Genomic DNA, 18,927 nt, shown 5'->3' on the forward strand with positions numbered 1-18,927 from the left:
CTGTATGAAGCACATCTTCAGTCTGGAGACACTGCAAGGCAGTGTTTGATGTATTGGGCTTTGACAGTTTTTTCTCTTTTGCTGGAGACTGAGTAGGAAGTGATTGCAATCCTGGTCTTGTAATCACTTTCCAGTTCAATATGTAGCAAAGGTATATTCTGCACCCCACCTTCTGTTTACCACTCATGGTGAATCTACATAAAGAACCTTATACTAAAACTGGCAAGTAATCGTTCCAAAAATGAAAATACATGGAATAAAGCGGAAAAAAATGATTCTGAAACCCAGTAATTTAAATGTCTCTTTAATAGTGAGATAATGCTACACAGGTGACTGCATCCCACAGCATGGAGACTACAAATCAGAGCAGATCCTGCTGTCCTTGAGAGCTCACCTCTTGGCATCAGCGTTCTATAGGTATGTTCTGCGACACCAACCAACCAACTGGGCTTTCCTCACTAAGAAAGTCCTTAGAGTAAAGCCACATCAAATATTAAAGCTGAGAGAAAACAGGCTGGAAGTAGTTATGCTCCAATTTGACCTAAACGATCCCCTTAGCTGGGGGCAAGGATAAGAGTCCCCACATTTCAAAGGCGAGGATGGTGGCAGGGTCGCCACAGCCAATAGTTTCTCTGGAAGCTCCCCTTCACGAAGAAGCAATTTTCGTATAGCTCATCAAGCTAGAGGTTGTCGTACCAAAGACTGACATTCTAATGATTGAGTATACAAAAACACAGAAAAGAGAACAAATGGGCTATTGCAAAGGATATGCTGAAAACATTCAGACCTATCTTGCACGTCTTAACCGTTATTTCACTAGCCTTGGTCAACCTACATGTTCACAGGTAGATAAAGCAGCAAGCGGTTCAGCTAACCCACTTGAGACGTTCTTGTGCCGCATATTTAATGTCCGTAAATATTGTGTATGCACAATAATAAATCCTACTTTTCACCCTTCCCTTATCCAATTTCTGCTGGTGTATGGGGACGGAAGGTCTGAGTTGGAGAATGCAACTTGCGAAAAATAAATGACCAAAACAAGGCCATTTGTAAAAATTGTCAGAACATCCCATCCATCATTGTTGACAATCCCACCACCCCCATTTCTTGCATGACCTTATCTAATGTGCAACGATCAGAGCCCACTGCTAGAGAGGACCTCACTGTAGTGGTCATTTAGTATATGTGGTCATGACAAGCTTAGCAGGTGCACAACGGCAACACTAGGTGCTTACTGATCAGTGGTGACTGGTACTGTGGGTTTGTTTGTGACAAAGAACCCTACTCCCTGAGAACTGGAACGCAGCTTAGAACTCATTTCACCAAAAGATGGAACTGAATGTCAATATCCACCATGACAAGCCTAGAGGCGCATTATGTATGGTGCTTCGAATAAGTGTCATCTTAATAGTCAGCTGTTGCATCACGGTGAAGTGCCCTGTATCCATGCCATTCTATAGCCACTTCAGAAGGTTAACCCAGGCCTGTCTCCTTCGATGTACAAGAGTGCACTACAAGGCACAGTCCAACTTTTATCGGTGGCAATATGCTTGTGCTAGTCCCTCACTCCACGAGTAGGGAACTCGCAGATTTTCATGATAACCCTCCACCAGAAAGTGCCACAGGAAGACAGGCCCAGCAGTGAAAGAATTTTGCCTGTAGGAGATTGGAAATTCACGTGGATGAATAGCACAAAGTCCACATGGTGAATAACCAAAGACTGCACGTTTCAGATGGTCTGCATGATCAAGAAGCTACACTGCACAGTCCGAGTGTCTCAAAGGGTTCACCGAATCTGCCGATTCACCCTGTGCTTACACCGCTGGTCCTCTACACGCAGCATTTGGATTACACAGAAGGCGCCTTTTGAATATTGAAAAGATTCCTCTGCTGCCATTCGGAAGAAGGGCTGATTGCCGCAGAGGCCCATCAAACGCTCCATCGAGCCCATTAAATCATGGATTCCTTTGTCTTCTATTCACACAGGCTGCACCGGTGATTCAAGATCTTTACCTTCTTGATACCTGCACAAACTCTCACACTCAGAGGGCAGCACAGCTTCCTCAGGCGGAGAGTCCGCAACCCCTTTGAGCCGGCCAGAGCAACCAGGACTGTCATGTAGCAGATGCAGCTCTTCACTTTCTTCACCTTCCTCGCCCTGAACCTGGCAACGACATACTTCAATTCCAGAGTCGCCTGTGAGCCGACGGTGCCGAAAATGTTCTTCATCCCCTTCCTCTTCATCTTCTTCCTCTATGTCGGAGCACCGATGGCAGTCCACCTCAAAGAAGTCCACATAGGATGAAAATACGGTCTGCTTGGAAGGTGGGTATTCCCTGGATGGAGGTTCTGCAGAACAGTCGGATGCATCTAGATCTTCAATCCCAGGGCTGGCACTCAAGGTATCTGTGCTGAGCGGCCTGCTGGCTTCATCACTGGGTGTGCTGGCATGACTGGTATCAGTCTCATCGGTGACTTGTACAGAGAAAGAGGTGCTGCTCGGAGACGTAACTGTGCTTGACTCACAGGAACAGGTGGTGTAGTTCTCAGAGCTTGGTGAAGGGGTTTCGGTGTTTGACTCAAGTCGGGTGTTCGGCCCACTGAGTTGGGTGAGGATGGCACTGTATGGTGGAGGAGGGGTGCTTGGACGATGTGCCACCTCCTCGTATGCTGGTAGCTTAAAAGATGCCAACATCCCTGGAGACATTAAGAAAAAGAAAAAAACACAGACACTAAGTTAGAAGCTGAAAAAGCTTACAAGTCATTATGCTTCAATATTGCTAAACTAGGTGGTATAACCTTCTAGACATGTAATTTATTGTGGACGAGTCCAGGAAAGGGCCAACTACCCATTTCCAGAATCATTCAGCGAAGCCTTAGTACAAGAGTCAGGAAACGTCCAATAACCCTGCCTAGATACACCCTACAGACAGGGTATCCATAGTAGAAGAGCACGGGAAAGAGTCAGCTACCCCAGTATAGAAACAAGGATTAAGTGCTAAACCCTGATAACCCTCAATTCTGTAGGAAACATGTAGAACGTCAATTCTTACAATGACTTCTTCGAGTCTACAAACAATTACTCCAGTTTAGGAAATTAAAAAACAGTAAATAAGAAAGCCACCATTGGGAGTTGACCCAGGCAAAACATGCCTTTGCAGGAGCCTTGGCACTTTCATCACAAGAGGACTGTTTTAAGCACTTTCATGCTGGGACACTTCAGATTACCAACGGTACTCACCAAGATCCAGCATCGAAGGGGGGTAGTTGCAGGCACCATGGTAAGCGATGAGGTTAATCTCCCGCTGGCGCTGCTGCTGCTGTAGCCGCAGTTTGGCACGGCGGTGTCGGTACGCACAGCAGCAGCTGAAGAGGATGAGGATGGTCCAAAGCAGCCAGAACCCTAAATGGAAAAGCAGAATGTAAGAGATGAAGAGCAGGCGCAAGCTAATCCCATTTACTGTGCTACGATTCAATACAGTGACGCGATAAAACACGAAGGTACAAGTTGACTGTTGATTGTGCATCTGGTCTCTACACTCACTTGGCAGACACTTAATGTGAGCTCCAGAACGTGTTTAGGGAGAAGAGAAGCAAATCAGTCTAACATGAGCTAAGCTTTTAAAAACAGTTGATACATCTTTTCATAGCAACTTTAGCAACATGTCTGCCTGTCCCACATGGGCTCTGAAGACGACAACTGCAACCTGCAATATACTAGAGATAGCAATTGCTCCTAAATGTGGGTGTACTTGTAAAGCGCACTGCGACTCCATGGAGTATCCTGGCGCTGAAGACCGCTGGGGAACCCGTCCTGGTTTCCCCTGTGAGATGGTCCCTTTCTGGGTATCTCCAGGGTGAAACCAGGCATCCCCGGCGTCTGTGGGGGGCCGTTGTAGAGATGAGGCAAGCTTAATGCCCAGAGTTGCCGAGTGTGTTCCGTGGTTAGAGTAGGCCCCGAGGCGAGAATTATCGAGTCCGTTTTGACCCTGGTCCACAACCTACCTCACCACCTCAACTCCAGGATCCTCCAGCAGCGCCCCCCTGCACTGCACCCCAAAGGAAGGACTAAAGACAGCAAAGAGCACAAGTACAGGATTGGACCAAATGGGTCAAAGGAAAGAAAGATTCAATGACGCACAGGTAGAAGCGGGCAACAAGGAGGACCGAGCAGAGTAAAATGAAGGATTAAATGGCTTGAGTTCTGATGGTTCTCCATTCTATTAAACCTTCACTACATGGCGCATGCCCAGCCTGACCTGCGCATCTACTGTCACAGATGGAAACAGGCTCTTCTGTCAACTTTCACAAACTGAGATGTATGTGACAAAAGGAGTGCGACATTCAATCAGAAATGTCGTCCACAAAGAGCAGATGATCGGCACGCTGTAGGGGAGAACACAAACAGGAGTAGATGACGCTCCTGTATTGCACAACAGAGGAGATTTTTTGATCAGCAAAAAAGACATTTAGACAGATTACAGTCCATTTCATGATGGACCGAGCTACAGATTGGACTAGCTGCGAGTCGGGTGTTTTTACCCTTCGATTTAATGATGGGTCTTTAGGTCATGGGGCCGCCTCCGATACCAACGGACAGAGTGTTGCTGTAATGGAGAACTGAAAGAAGTGCAGTGGTTTGGGTGTAACTAGTGGCTTCTAGTTGACAGATTCCAAGCTCCTAGTGATACTGTAAGAAGTCATCGTGCTGCTCAGGTGCTGTGAGGACGCTTCCAAGAACCATTTTGACTGCAATGGTCTGCAGCTTGTAGAAGACCCGGTGTTGAAAAAGAGCAGCACCGCTTTTCTCAAAAGAGAGAGGTGAAAGTTTGTTGTTAGGTACCAACGTGAAGCACGTGATATAATGGGACAAAAGAACAGTAAAAGGAGCTGTATAATCAGCCAGTTATAACAATCTAATGTTCTAAAAACTTCAGCAGAGATTAGTCTCTGGCAGTATTTTTGGCACATTAATTGGTCCTGTGCACCCAGTGCTAATTGAATAATTGTTGCCTGATGCATCAAAGGATTAAAAAGCATACCTAGGTTTCTGGCTGATAAGATGAAGAACATGTATTTAGGAGGAAGCTTAAGGGTGTGCAGAGGGGGGGAGGGAGAGGAGGGGGGGAGGGGGTTAAGCGAGGTAATGGGTACCGGGATGTGGAACTAGAGGTAGTTAGCATGGGGCATGCGAGGGCCATCCAATGGCGAATAGTAGGAAAACAGTCAGATCTAGGATTAGTGATTGCAAGAAGCAGAGGAAAATAAGTAGGCAACAAGGAGAAGCAATGTTCTGTTGGCAGATTGATAGCGACACAGCAGGCTGGTTCGAGGTATGTGGTGAGTTGGTTCAAAACCCATTGCTGCAGTACCTTAATAGTACAGGACGACAGAAGGGAAGGTAGCGTCCACAAGTTTTTTTTTTTTTTTTTTTTTTCTTTTTTTTTTAAGTACAGACTGTACCAAAGCCATTTTGAGTATGGCTAGATGCTAGTGACAGAATAGTGAGGTTAGGCTGGGAAGTACTTAAGAGGAAGGAGCTCAGGGGTTGATGGTTTAAGGGTGATGGGGTGCTTTAAGGATTACCTTATTTGAGGATGGGAATGATTTTATGGGTAAAGAAAAATGACTGAGTGTGTGAGGGTAGTGGGGTTTAAGGACGGGTAGGTGTGGAGATGTGGGACTGCATGTAAAGTTGTTTCGAGAAAAAGGTGGATCGGACAGAGCTGCAAACCCAAAACATAAGTAGATTTCACATACGCCCCAAGACAGATGATTCCACTGTGCAACCCTGCTGCATGTTCTGTCCCAATAACCCACGTTAAACTTCCATAACCAAACGTGCATCTGTGAAGTTCAACAAGATACCCTTGCACACAACAAAATCATAATAAATTGTGTCAGTGTAGACATTTGAACATTAGAAATAAAGCCTGTGGATTGACAAGATAAATTCTTTCCATTAAATAAATCATCAGCAATAAAGTGTTTTAATGCTCTCAAGAGAAATCCAGCCGACACGTGTTTCGTCGCAATGGGACAATCTTCCTGCGACTCCTCAGGGCTATAATGAAAACTGTTGTCACCAGGGAAGTCGCTCAGTCGGTGATACTTCCGACCCGCTAGGGCACAGGACTTGTGTAGGCAATGTGTAAGTATTGAAAACAAGAGACCATGCAAAGGTTGAAAGTCTATACATAAATTGTGTGCTCCGTAGATCAAGCGTACTCGCAGTTGTGTTTATTCCAAATTAAAATCCGCAGAAAATTCAGACTTGTAGAGTCTGAGTAGTTATATCAATGCGGTTGTAATTGAGACGATGTAATGAGAAGTAGAGCGCTTCGGGTATAAGAAGGGCACCGTTCTCAACTCGGGATGTGTGCGCCTTCACGTAGGACTAGAAGTCCGAGAATCAGGTAGTTCTGTGATTCAGGGTGCCCTTTGCAGCGTGAGACTGGTACGTCTTCCTCTGTGAACGGATCAGTGCGCCGAACGCGGTCACCGCATTCGGCGCACAGATCCGTTCACGGAGGAAGACGAAGCGCTCTACTTCTTATTACATCGTCTTAATTACAGCCGCATTGATATGTGAGGATTTTAATTTGGAATAAACACGACAGAGTACGCTTGATCTACGGAGCGCACAATTTACGTATAGACTTTCAACCTTTGCATGGTCTCTTGTTTTCAATACTTCCACATTGCCTACACAAGTCCTGGGCCCTGTCGGGTCGGAAGTATCACTGACTGAGCGACTTCCCTAGATTGAAAAATAAGACGATACGAGTTTAGCGAGCAGTTATTGCAAAAAAACAAAAACAAAAAAAAATGTACTAGCTTTACCCTGTGCTTTTTTTTTTTGAGAAAAAAATTTGAAAGTCAGGGCGATTCAGAGTTAAATAAGTTATCATATTAAAGAGGAATAAAGGTAAGAGGACCAAGGTAGAATGAGGCATGATAATTGAAAAAAGAAAAAAAAAGCAGGGAAAAAGAATCTATTATGTAAAGTAGGTAAAGGGAACCGATTCCCCCTACCCTATAGAATAGATGAAAGGAATGAGGGGGAAGATGGCACGGGAGAGTAAAAATTTAAGCAGTCAAAGAGATAAAATTTAAAAAGTGAAAAAAGGTAGGAGAGAGTTTAGGAAGTAACATCCGAACAGCAAGTTTACCCCTCCCTAAAAAAAAAGTGTCTGAAGATCTGCCAAACCTTGTAGAAAAATCTGAGATTCCAGTTTCAAGATTACCACCATTTGCAGCTTAAAAAGCACATAAAAAGGTTATGTGAAAAAAGACATTCTGTTTAAATGGTTTTTGTCAAACCGAAAAAGACAATCTTTTAAAATATTTCACTGACATTTAGGTGAAATGGTTTCTCAGAATTGGATTCACAGAGTTTGCTTTTGTATGAAACGACAGAACCTTGGATCCAAGCGCTTCTCCTCGCAGATACTTGGTTAACTTTGGAGGAGATTCCTAGGACACATTCTTGTACGTGGCAGAGGGGTTTTCTTTTTTAGTTTGAACATCTATATTCAAATGGAACCAATTTAAAATCAATGAGGCATGAACAGAACTTAGAAAAGCAAATTGCTTCAAAATCTCAAACACGTTTTTAGCAAAAACAAAGAAAGAATTTCTTATCTACTCACATTTTCTGATAGATTCTCCTAACTTCAGACTACTCACACCTTGGAATATTCCCCAAACGTCAGACTAAATCTGGAAAACTGAGCAGTCTTCTCTGAGACACAGTGACAATTTGCTTACATTCAGACATGCCTTTAAGACCCTGCTATTTAGACAAGCATACCCGTAGACTGGCTTTCTCTCTTTGGTCATTCTGTGTTGTGTTATGGTTTCCAAAAGTTCTATTAGCGCCAAGAAGCCCATGGGCGTACGTGCGCTGTATAAATAAAAATTTAACATAACATCTCTGTGCACCAGCAAGTGGTGTTGTTTGGCCCAGTGCTGGTGTCATCTGACAGGGCCATCACCGTCTAGGCACCTCCGCAGCACGCCGACATGAAGTTTGGTTTGTTCTGCGCCAACTGGGAGGATTCAGACAGCTACCTTTATCATTTTTCACCAACTGCTTTTAGCCTTTTGTCCAACATTTTTGAGCTTTGCTTCCAGTGTGCTTGGGATGTGTTCACTGCAAACACTTCAGGGTTCAAGTCTTGTGGAGACGTTCATAGGCAGATGTAAAGTAAAGTCCACATTTGTAAAGCGCACAATCACCCGTAAGGGTCTCTAGGCGCTGGGGGCCGTCGGGAAGATTAAGCGAGCTATTGCCCAGAGTCACATGGTGCTGGGCTAACCTGCCGCCGGAGCCGGGGATCGAACCGTGGTCCCCAGATTCCCGCGTCAGTCGCCCTGGCCGCGGCGCCACACCTGTCCGTGTCCTATCTCCACTTGGTTTGTCTCTAGTGCCAGGGTATGACCCCAAGTTGATGCATCTGAAGGCAATTTGGAACTGAGTGATGAAGCTCCTGGTGGTACTGCCCCGTCCCTGTGGAAGATCTCAGACCGCTTGTGGACGAGCGTCTTTCGGCTCCAAGACCTTCTCATTGAAGTTAAAGAAGCATGAAGTAGTCAAAGTGTTCTTCAGCTTAACCCGCTCCGCCATGTGCGTCTCGGCCCTGCTTTCACACTCCACCTGCGGAGCCGGCATCAGGGTTAGCTCCACGCTACCCATAGAGTTCCCAGGCGCCAGAGCGACACCAGCCAATCTTACAGAATTCTATGATGTCATTTGAAGGCCGCCGACTCGCTGGCATGCCTTCAGGCCCCATGGAGCAGAGAGGTGCCCCAGCAGCATTACAGTTCGTCATTTCACCCTAGATGCAAGGTGGATCTGCCCCCCGGATCCAGTCCAACTCCACTGAGCGGCCCTCCACCCATCCCAGCTCCATCTCTGCTGGTACTGCTCGACGATGAGCTGGTTAGAATCCCCTATGCTGACCCAGTGCCACTAGACGTCTGTGCTGGTGCCTTCCAGAATCTACCAATCCCTGGACTTTCCAGCAATTACCAGGCCCTACCTCCCTGAAGTGGTGAGAAGAGGAGTAAGTGTATGGTCCCCTGGGAGGACATTGCGGAGGACAACTAGTATGAGGAGCTGGACAATGCCAGTGACTTGGATACTTCCCCAGACTGGCATGCTCTACCCTTCGGACCAGGCTTCGGAGGAAGGCACATCTTTTGCCTCTGATGCCCAGGGCAGCGGAAGTCCTCGATCTCTAGTTGCCAAGGTCAAGACCAATGTCTTGACAGAGGTGCAGGACGTGCTCGCCTGAGCCCATGCTCCACCTTAAGGAAGCCCTCACCGAGTTGTGCCAGGGGGCCTGGGTGAAAGTTTGCACAGGAGCCCATGTGCTTTGAACAATGGCCCGCTGGCACTGTCCTGCCCCTGGAGACACAGTATTATCCCCCAACACTCCTTCGCAGACAGCCGGTGGTGTCGGGCCTCAACAGTGATGGTCGACCCGTGTGCATTCCCTACCACCCCACTGGATAGGGAATCCAAGAGGCTGGACAGCTTTGAGAAGCACATATTCTCTTCCACCATCCTTGCATCATGAACTCCCCATGTGTCTTGGACCAATATTCCCATGCATTGTGGGTTTCGGTTGCGCAATTGCTTCCCCATGCTGCCTGAGGAGCGCAACACCATCCTCAACCAAGCTTTAGTGGATGGCAGGGAAGCAGAGAAGTTTGCCACCCGCTGTGGACTGGACACCAGAGACTTCTGGGTAGAGCCATGGGTTCTTTGGTGGTGGTGCGTTGCCATGTTTGGTATTTATTATTTATTTATTTAGAAAGTTTTATATAGCGCGAACAAGATCTTTGCAGATAACAGAGCGCTTTACATAGGCAAGGGGGTAAGGGGTAGGGTGGGTACATGAGGGAGCATAGTTAGGAAGGTAGGTTGTCAATGCAAGTAGTACAAATAGGAGGGAGCATGGACAATCGGGTAGGGTCGATAATACAAGTAAAACACATGTGCAAGGGATCAAACAAGTAGTACAGATCGATGCACAGTCTTAGAAGATCAAAAATATCAGTTCAAGTGTATTTGGCCATGAGGATAGCTTTAACTTCCTTCTTAAAAAGAAAAGTGGAGGGGATGAGCCTGGTTTCAGCAGGGAGTGAGTTCCAGATCCTGGGCGCCATTCCTGAGAAGGAGCGTTTGTAAGTTCTTTCCTTCCGGAATCTTCGAGGTTTCAGCAGAAGATTGTATGTGCTTCTGGTGGTTCTGGAACCGCCGGAAATTGTCAGCTTCTGAGTGAGGTAGCCGGGAGAGTTCAGGTGTATAGCCTTGTGCGTCAAGCAGGCAATTTTCAGATGTATTCTGGCTTCAAAAGGCAGCCAATTCAGGGATTTAAAGTCAGGGGAGATATGTGAGTGTTTTTTTGATCCGGTGATGAGTCTCGCTGCCGCGTTAAGTGAAGCTCTTAGGGGTGCAGTTGTGGTTAGGGGGAGACCGCAGAGGGCGATGCTGCCGTAGTCAATGCGAGGGATGATTAGTGCTTGTACTGCAGTTTGGAAGTCTTCGGCTGGGAGGAAGGGTTGAAGTCTTCGGCTGGGAGGAAGGGTTTAAGTTTCCTCAAGGTATTTATTTGGAAGTTCGCTCCCTTAGTTGCCTTGCTTATATGCTGCTGCATGTTGAGATTGGCATCAAGTGTTATGCCTAAAGATTTTGCTGAATCCACTATGGTCGGTTGGACATTGAGTGCAGTTAGGTGTTTAAGCCAGGTTTGAGTGGTAGAGATTTTCGCGGGAGGTGAGATCAGAAGGAACTCAGTTTTCATAGCATTGAGTTTGAGGTGGTTATCGGCCAGCCAGGATTGTGTGCTTCTGATCGTTGAGTTCAGACGCATAATGTCTTTGGGTGATTGTAGTTTGAGATATAGTTGGGTGTCATCGGCGTACATGTGAAAGTGTACATTGGATGCTTGTAGCAATGCGGTGAGAGGTTCCATAACTAGGTTGAACAAAGTAGGGGATAGGGCGGATCCTTGAGGGACACCTACCGATACAGGTACTGGAGAGGACATCCGGTTAATGCTCTTGAATTTCTGAGACCTGTTGTGTAGAAAGGAGGTGAACCATTGAAGAACAGTCCCAGAAAGACCCATTCTTGTGTTTAGGAGTTCGAGTAAGTTCTCATGTTTCACAGTGTCGAATGCTGAAGAGAGATCAAGAAGGATGAGGAGGCAGGTATCATTTTGATCTAAAATTTGGATGGCGTCGTCAATTATGTGAGTCATAGCAGTTTCGGTACTGTGCCCTGCTCTGAAGCCCGATTGATGAGGGTTAAGGAGATCAAACTGTTCTATGTGCTTTGTCAATTGAAGTTGCACGCATTTTTCCAACAGTTTGGCGAGAGTGGGAATGTTGGCAATAGGACGGTAGTTGTTTAAATCAGTGGGGTCGGCTGTTGGTTTCTTTAGTAAAGGTGTAACTTGTCCAACTTTGAGGGCGTCAGGGATGGTTCCTTGTTGAAGTGAGCTATTGATAATTTTAGTCCAGAGTGGGAGGAGCAAAGGGGTGAAGTCTTACAGCGTTAGCAGGAAGAGGGTCATTGAGGTGATTGGATGGTTTCAGGGTGCTGAGTAATCTGTCAATTTCTTCTTCAGAGTAGGTGTCAAAGGATGACCATGTTGCATTGTTTTTTGGTTCATTGGGTGTTGTGCAGTGGTGTTTGGAGTAGAGGTTTGCGTCAATGAGGAGATCACTCCTTATGTTGTCAGTTTTTTGGCTAAAGAAAGCAGAGAAATCTTCACAGGAAGGTGCATTGCCCATAGTGTCGACTGCTTGGGGTTGTTCCTTGGATTGTGATCGGATTAGCTCGAACAGTTTTCTTGGACGGTTTTTTGCTTGGTCGAGCTGGAGTCTGAAGAAATGTGACTTTGAGCGTTTTATTTTCCTGAAGTATGCGTTTCTCTTTTTCTTTAGAGTTTTTAGGTGCAGTGCCGAGGGGACAGATCTCCAGGTGCGCTCTGCCATTCGCATGGCCCGTCTGTCTTCATTGAGGCTCCCGTCGTACCACGGGTTGGAGATCTTGGTAGAGACTCTTTTCAGTTGCAACGGTGCAGCCTCATTGATTATTGAGGTCATGGCGTTGAGATAGTGGTCGGTTAAGCACTGAACGTCAGTAACGCCGGTATGGGGAAGAAGGAGATTGCAGCTGTTGGAGGGTAGAGAGTTTGGATTGAGTTTCTTTAAGTCTCTTTTCCATACTTTGGGCTTGGAGGATTGGGCCGGGATACGTTTAACTTTTTCATTGATGAAGAATGTGAAAATGTGGTGATCTGACCAGTCACAGGGTTGGATTGAATCAAGTTGAGTAGTGCCTTCTTTGGAGATAAGGTCGAGGATAGAGCCTTTGTCATGGGTCGGGCTGTTGCAAATTTGGGTGAGGTTAGAAGCGTTGATGTAATTTTTGAGGCTATTGACCACTGCGTCACTACAGTCATTCCAGTGAAGATTGTAATCGCCAAGGTAAATTTGTGTGTTTTGCCGTCCTGAGTTGATTGAGATTGTGTCCATGAGTTGTTGGGAGAAGGTGAGGTTGTCCCCAGGTGGGTGGTAGATGATGTGTAGTGAACATACAGGTTTGTTTTCACTGATGACATCAAGGCCGATGTATTCACAGGAGGTAAGAGATGGGGCGGTGACTATTAATTGAAAGGTTGCTCTTGTAAATGCATGCGATTCCACCGCCTGTCTTCCTGGACCTGTCAAGTCTAATGATGCAGTAGTTGGGGGGGGTGGACTAGGATATCCATGATAGGAGTAGAAGATTCAGCTAACCATATTTCCGTTAGGATGGCTAGGTCAAGGTTCAAGGAAGTGATGAGATCAGCGACCTCCGAGGAGTGTCTTTGGGCCGATCTACAGTTGAGAAGTGTGCATTTGAGTCTGGGGGTGCAGAGGGAGGAGGAGGGATCTAAAGTGAGGGGGACTTTAGTGAGGTTGTTGGGGACGGAGCTTCTGTTATGTGTGGGGTGTCTGAGAGGGTTGGAGAGAATCGTAGGAATGGACAGGTGTGTGGTGGCTAAGATGGAGGTGGATGGCAAGCCGGGGTTTTGGCGAGTCGGGGCATATGTGCAGAGTAGGGTGTGTATGTCGAGGTCCGAAAGAGTCTTGTTAGTGCGTCGAGGGCGGTTGGAGGTATTGCGAGAGGGGATAGAGGTCCAATGTAGGGGGTGAGTAGGATGTGAGGGGAATATGTTGTTAGGTCGAGAAGAGGAGGCTGTAGGGGGGTGTCTGGGGTGCTTGAGGAGTAACTCTTTGAGGGTGCTGAGTTCTTCTCTCACTTGGAGGAGGGTGGACATGATCGTGTCCAGCGTGGGGTTGGGTAAGGAGTTAGGGGTGGGCGTTGATGGAGAGCAAGTGTCTAGGTTACTGGAGTAGGGGGGGGGGAGAGAGGGGAGGGTGTTAGAGTGCTTGGAGTTGGAGTTGTTAGTGAGTGTGTTGATGTTCGGGTAGGTAGGGATGTTGGGGGGGGGGGGGGGGGAGTGATAGGATTAGCGATGGTGTTGGTGTTATTGGACAGGGAATCAATGATAGGGGGGGTGAGGCAATTACGGGACATGTGGAGGCTGGGTGTTGCGAGGGTGACAGTGTGGTAGAAGGGAGTGAGAGTGGGGGGGGGGGGGAAGAGGTTGAGGGGGGAGAGTGGGCCAGGAGTGGCGGGAGTGCAAAGAGTGGGGGGGGGGGGGGGGAGAGTGAGGGCTAGGAGTGGAGGGAGTGCAAAGAGTGTGGGGGGGGGAGAGATGGGTTAGGAGAGAGTCATGTTGTGTTGGGTGCAGTCAGGTGAGGTTGGTTGTTCTGAGAAGCTAGTCGGAAGTGTGGGGTTCTGGTTATGTGGGAGTGGGGTGGAGGGGGTGGGGGAGTTGGTGACGGGGGGGGGGGGGGTTAGATCCGCGTCTGGGATTGCGGAGTGTGAAGTGTATGTAGCCGGGGGGTGATAGAGTAGAGTACTGGGGGGAGGGGGGAGGTGCGTGTTACTGGTAGGAGGTGTTGTGAGGTTGAGGATGTTGGGATTGGAGTCCAGAAGGTGTATGGTCCACTGGGTTCTCGGGGGGGGGGGGGGGGAGGAGGGATGTGTACTCCTCACTGATCAACATACCTGGTGGATCATACCAGTCTGGTGACAAGGCCGAAGCATCGCTCAAGCGCTTTCGCAAGAGCAGGGTCACTGCCAGATCCCTTGGGCTTTATCAACCAGTCCATTTAACCCTACCGCGGACGTGCAAGGGGCAACTTTGGGCTTACACAATAGCAACTGTACCCAGTCGAGCAGCCAACCCAGTCCTCCGCCCCTCCTGCTGCCCCAGCCTTCAGGCCTCTTTAGTCTGCCCTCCAACCAGCACAGCCATCCTGTTCGCAGCAGAACCTTGCCCCACCTGCCTCAATTGTTACATCCAACAAATGAGTTCTTCAGATCATGCAGAAGGGATACACCCTACCATTTGTGGAAACACCGCAGCCTCTCCCTCCATCCCAAGAACTGCAGACAGTGGGCCACTTTCTCCTTACTCCAAGAAGTGGAGGCTCCTTTGGCCAAAGGAGCCATCGAGAAAGTGATTGCAACACAAGTAGGGTATGGTTGTTATTCCTGCTACTTTCAAGTGGCAATAATAAACAGAGGCCACCACCCTATACTAGCCCTGTGCCCTAAACTTCTTAAGAAAGAGAAATTCGAGATGTACACGTTAGCTCAAGTTCTGTCTGCCCTCATCCTGCTGGTCCAAAGGCATTACCTGCAATTCATGGGGAGCCACAAGCATTTCGGGTTCGCTGTGCTCCACTTTAGCCTCCCCAATGCCACTAGGGTGTGCATAAAAGTACTGGCGGCGGCTGCAGCACATCGGAGTTCAGGTGTTCCTGTCTTCCCCTAACTTGACGAATGGCTGTTGAAGGCAAGCTTGCCATTGTAATTCGTCGCGCATTACCAGACTATGGCAAACCTTTTGCCTGCACTGGGATTCACTATCAACGTGCCAAAGTCACACTTAACTCCCTCTCAGAAGCTACCTTTCATCTGAGCCAATCTAGACACTGTAATTCTGCACCTAACTCCGGAGCGCGGCGTCAAGGATATTCAGTCTATAATTTGATGTTTCAACCAGTATCCTCGATTTCAGTGAGTCTAACTGTGGCTGCTGGGTCTCATGCATTCTGCTAGTAAAGCGCGCCCGGTGGTATATACAAGTTCTGTAGTGGGATCTGAAGTCCCAGTAGACACAGCATCAGAGGAATCTTTCCGACCTGGTCCAGCTATTGGAGGGAACAGTGAAAAATCTGTAGTGGTGGCTGAGAAACCACGATTGGGTCAGCAGCAGACTACTCTCCTTTTGTCACCCAGAGCACGCAGTGGTGACAGATGCATCACTCCTGGGTTGGGGAGGCCACCTAGGAGACGTGGAGATCAGAGGACTCTGGTCTCCAGTGACATCTTAGCTTCGTATTTACCTGTTGGAGTTGAGGGTTATTCTCATCACATGGAATGCCTTCCATCCATCAATAGAAAGTTGGTTCAGGTGTTTACGGGCAATATCACTGCCATGTGGTGTTGCAACAAACCGGGTAGGGTGAGCTTGTGAACCATCTTGGGTTCCGGAGTGGTGTGCTACTCGCCAAAAGAAGTGCTTCAACACCCCATCAGGGGTAACAAGCGCTATATAAATGCAAACTTTTTTCCCTCTATCGTTCCGCTATCCTCTGAATCCAAATAACTGACTAACCTATCCACCACTCAAATGGACTTCACATTTCACTTTACTAATTCAACACTAATCCTTCTTGGGTTCCAGAGTAGCGTGCTACTCGCCCAAAAAGCATTTCGCCGCCTCGTCAGTGGTAGTAAGCGATATATAAATGCAATTACAATATAATTTGCCAGGAGGCTCTGTGCCTCTGGACATGGCAGAGGCGCCAGGACATTTTTCTGGTTGTGTAGCACCTAGCAAGATCTCAGATTTCCAGCATAATGTACCCAGTCTTTGATGTCACGCGATTCATGGTGTCTACACCCTGAGACAGGGGAGGACCCTGGCTCAATCTGTTCACCAATGCCAAGAACGTGAAATGTCAGCACTTCTGTACGCTGGAGTTTCCACAGCAGCTTACACTCTGAGAAACATATAGCCTCAAATGGAACCAGAGACTCTAGTCCACCGATAAGTCAACGCACTGGAATGGTCCCTTTATTGGCACTGCGATTTCACTTCTGATACAGAGCCAAGCGATGCCACCTACTGGCATGCAGAGATTGAGTCTGACGTCTGGGAAATAGTCAAAGGTAAGGAATTTGCTGTTAGATAAGTCTCTAGCAGAAAAGGCATTACCAAAGCTAAGTAAGTTGGTCATTATCTCATTCTCGCTTGCCACGCCCAGGAATTTAAATCAGACTATAGGTTCTTCTTGAATGTGCTTCTTTCATGAGGTCTACGACCAGGCATGGCTGGGCTCTCCAAAGTTTGCTATCCATTTTTGGGTAATCCAAATGCACTGGTGCTATCCAACAAGTTATTTTGCAATGCTGTGGAGTAGGATGATGGGAGAAAACGGAATCTCAATCTAGTTGTGCCATTCAAGGGCAAATCGGGTTGATGTTCTATTTCTTTCATTTCTAGTTCATAGGATGTTCTTCCTCATGTCCTATTTGTTGCTTCTAATGATTACCTTTTCTGTTTTAACCACTGTAGTTTAAAATGTTTGGAAAGGAGATGTGTTCCACTGCATGCTATTAGTGGAACCCTGCATTGACCGGGTTCTAAGCTTGTATTCGTCTGACTGCTCCTTTCCAAACTGACCACTGGTGGAAACTTTAGAGATACCCTGCAGGCCGTGGCTACGATGCTCTAAATAAACGGCGTGAACTTTCTCCACTAGACCCTGAATCTTCAATTCCATGTAGGGCCTTGGCAAGTGTATTCCGCCTTCACCTCCTACCAGTGCTTCCAAGATTAAACCACTTAGCAGTATCAAGCGGTGTCTCACTGACTTTTGTGATCGGAGGGTTACTTCTGTAGGTTTCAGCAATGTCATCTTTGAACACATACCACAACATTGTTTTAAGAGATGAAAGTTAAGTGCAGCGTTGAACAGAGTTGGCAAAAACAGGGAAACCTTGTGGAACCCCAAAGTCTAGGGATACTGATCTGAAAGACACCAATTGCATTGCCTGGTCTCAAGCTAAAAAGAATACCCACTATGAAGAAGTTACTAAACCAAGCCAATAGCACACTTATTTGCAGGTTTGTGGCAGAGTCCTGAGTGGCTTATCATCATCTGATTGTAGTCTGGACGTTAATGGGCTTTCGGAAGCTATTTAACTTGCAGTTTCATTTACTTTTGCTGATAGTGGTAAACTGTTGATCGATCTTTGGTAACCAAGTTGATTTTTCTTACGATTTGTGTGCCCGAGGTGCAGATATTCTTCAGTAATCATTTGAACGTCCACTTCTGGATGGGATCAAACTTTAAGCACCCATGCACCAAGTCCACAGTGAAGGAGTTGACCAGTCAGCGTCTGATGCAAACAGGGCGCTAGAGCCGTGCACATTTAGCAGAAGGAGGGGAGATAATGAATTGTTTCTTACCTGTCGGTGTAGTTTTGCAGCTTGAAGACTTTCTGGATTCACTATGCTGTGCATTATTCCGCTGTCTAGTGGTTGGGTCCGGAATCGTAGTATTTTTTCTCTTTTTTGTGTGGCCCAGGTGGGCTCGACGTCCCACCATTTGGTGTCCTTCCATGACGTCGGCGTGCTTCCTCCAGAAGCCCCCACCTTTGGGCTCCATCTTCGGATTCTTTTTTTCTCTCTTCTTTTCAAAGTCTTTTTCCATTTTTTTTTATCCTCTTCCTCCTGTCTCATCTTTCTGGCGGAGGTGGGTGGGTTCGCTAGTGAATCCAGAAAGTCTTCAAGCTGCAAAACTACACCGACAGGTAAGAAATTATTCGTTTTGCAGCATGAACTTTCTGCCGGCAGTGGCATCCTTTTTGGGGGGGCGATTCGTTTGGCCCCCTCCAGGAATCTTTTTACCACCTGGGATGTAAAGAAACTTTTCCGGTTTCTCCTCTTGTGTAAGCTACAATTGCTGCTGGGTGTACCTTCAGTGAGGTGTAGCTTAGGTTACTCTTTGGCAAGTGTGTTCAGTATATTTGCACTGTTGATTCCCTGGTGTTTCTTTTCTGGAGCTTCTCCTTGATACACCATTGGGTGAACGTTTTCCATTCTGCTACCTAACACCGTGTGGTAGGTCTCCTTGCCTCCCACAGCACCGCCAGCGTGCTCTCTGGGAGTTTTAGGTGTGCAAACTCGAAGTCTTCAGGAGCCAAGCTGCTAGGCTGAGGCTCTCTGGTTCTGGGTGGAGCACCCTTTCGTTTTGCATCGAGAGCAGATCTCTTCTTTTTGGGAACTTGTGTGGTGGCCCTTGTGCCATTTCCACTATCTGAGAGAACCAGGACTGCCTGGCCCATTGTGGTGTTACCAGTATCAGTGTCATGTTGCTTGTTCTGCACTTGCTGAGGACTCTGTGCATCAGCGGTATCGGGGGAAAAGCGTAGGCAAATGTCTTCGACCAGCTTATCCATAGGGCATTTCCGTGGGATTGCTGACCTGGCTGTCTGGATGTGAAGTATTGGCATTTTTCATTCTGGTGTGTCGCAAACAGGTCTATTTGTGGGGCCCCCCACTTCATGAATAGCTTTTGCGTTTCCTGTGTATTGAGCTCCCACTCGTAGGATACTGATGTAGGTCTGCTGAGTGTCTGTTTCCACATTATCATTGCCCGGTAGATGTATCGCCAGGAGGTATCTCCTGCGCTAGCCTGGATAGCGCCACTGATTGTGTTCCTCCCGGATTGTGTTCCTTGTGTTGATGTAAAACATCGTTGTGGTGTTGACGGTTT

General features: G+C 47.3%; 1 protein-coding gene across 1 annotated transcript in view; it reads right to left on the reverse strand.

Moving 5' to 3' along the window:
* Positions 1-288: 288 nt before the first annotated feature.
* The window catches only part of WBP1 (WW domain binding protein 1), a 53,451-nt gene continuing 34,812 nt past the window's right edge, over positions 289-18,927 (reverse strand). The window contains exons 3-4 of the mRNA XM_078678790.1: positions 3,242-3,403; positions 289-2,697 (exon numbers count right to left, since the gene is read on the reverse strand). Of these exons, the coding sequence (XP_078534916.1) occupies positions 1,979-2,697; positions 3,242-3,403 (881 nt within the window). The 3' untranslated portion in view covers positions 289-1,978. The remainder of the gene's footprint in view (positions 2,698-3,241; positions 3,404-18,927) is intronic.

Source organism: Lissotriton helveticus, chromosome 2_2, assembly GCF_964261635.1.
Source record: "Lissotriton helveticus chromosome 2_2, aLisHel1.1, whole genome shotgun sequence".
Lineage (NCBI taxonomy): Eukaryota > Metazoa > Chordata > Amphibia > Caudata > Salamandridae > Lissotriton > Lissotriton helveticus.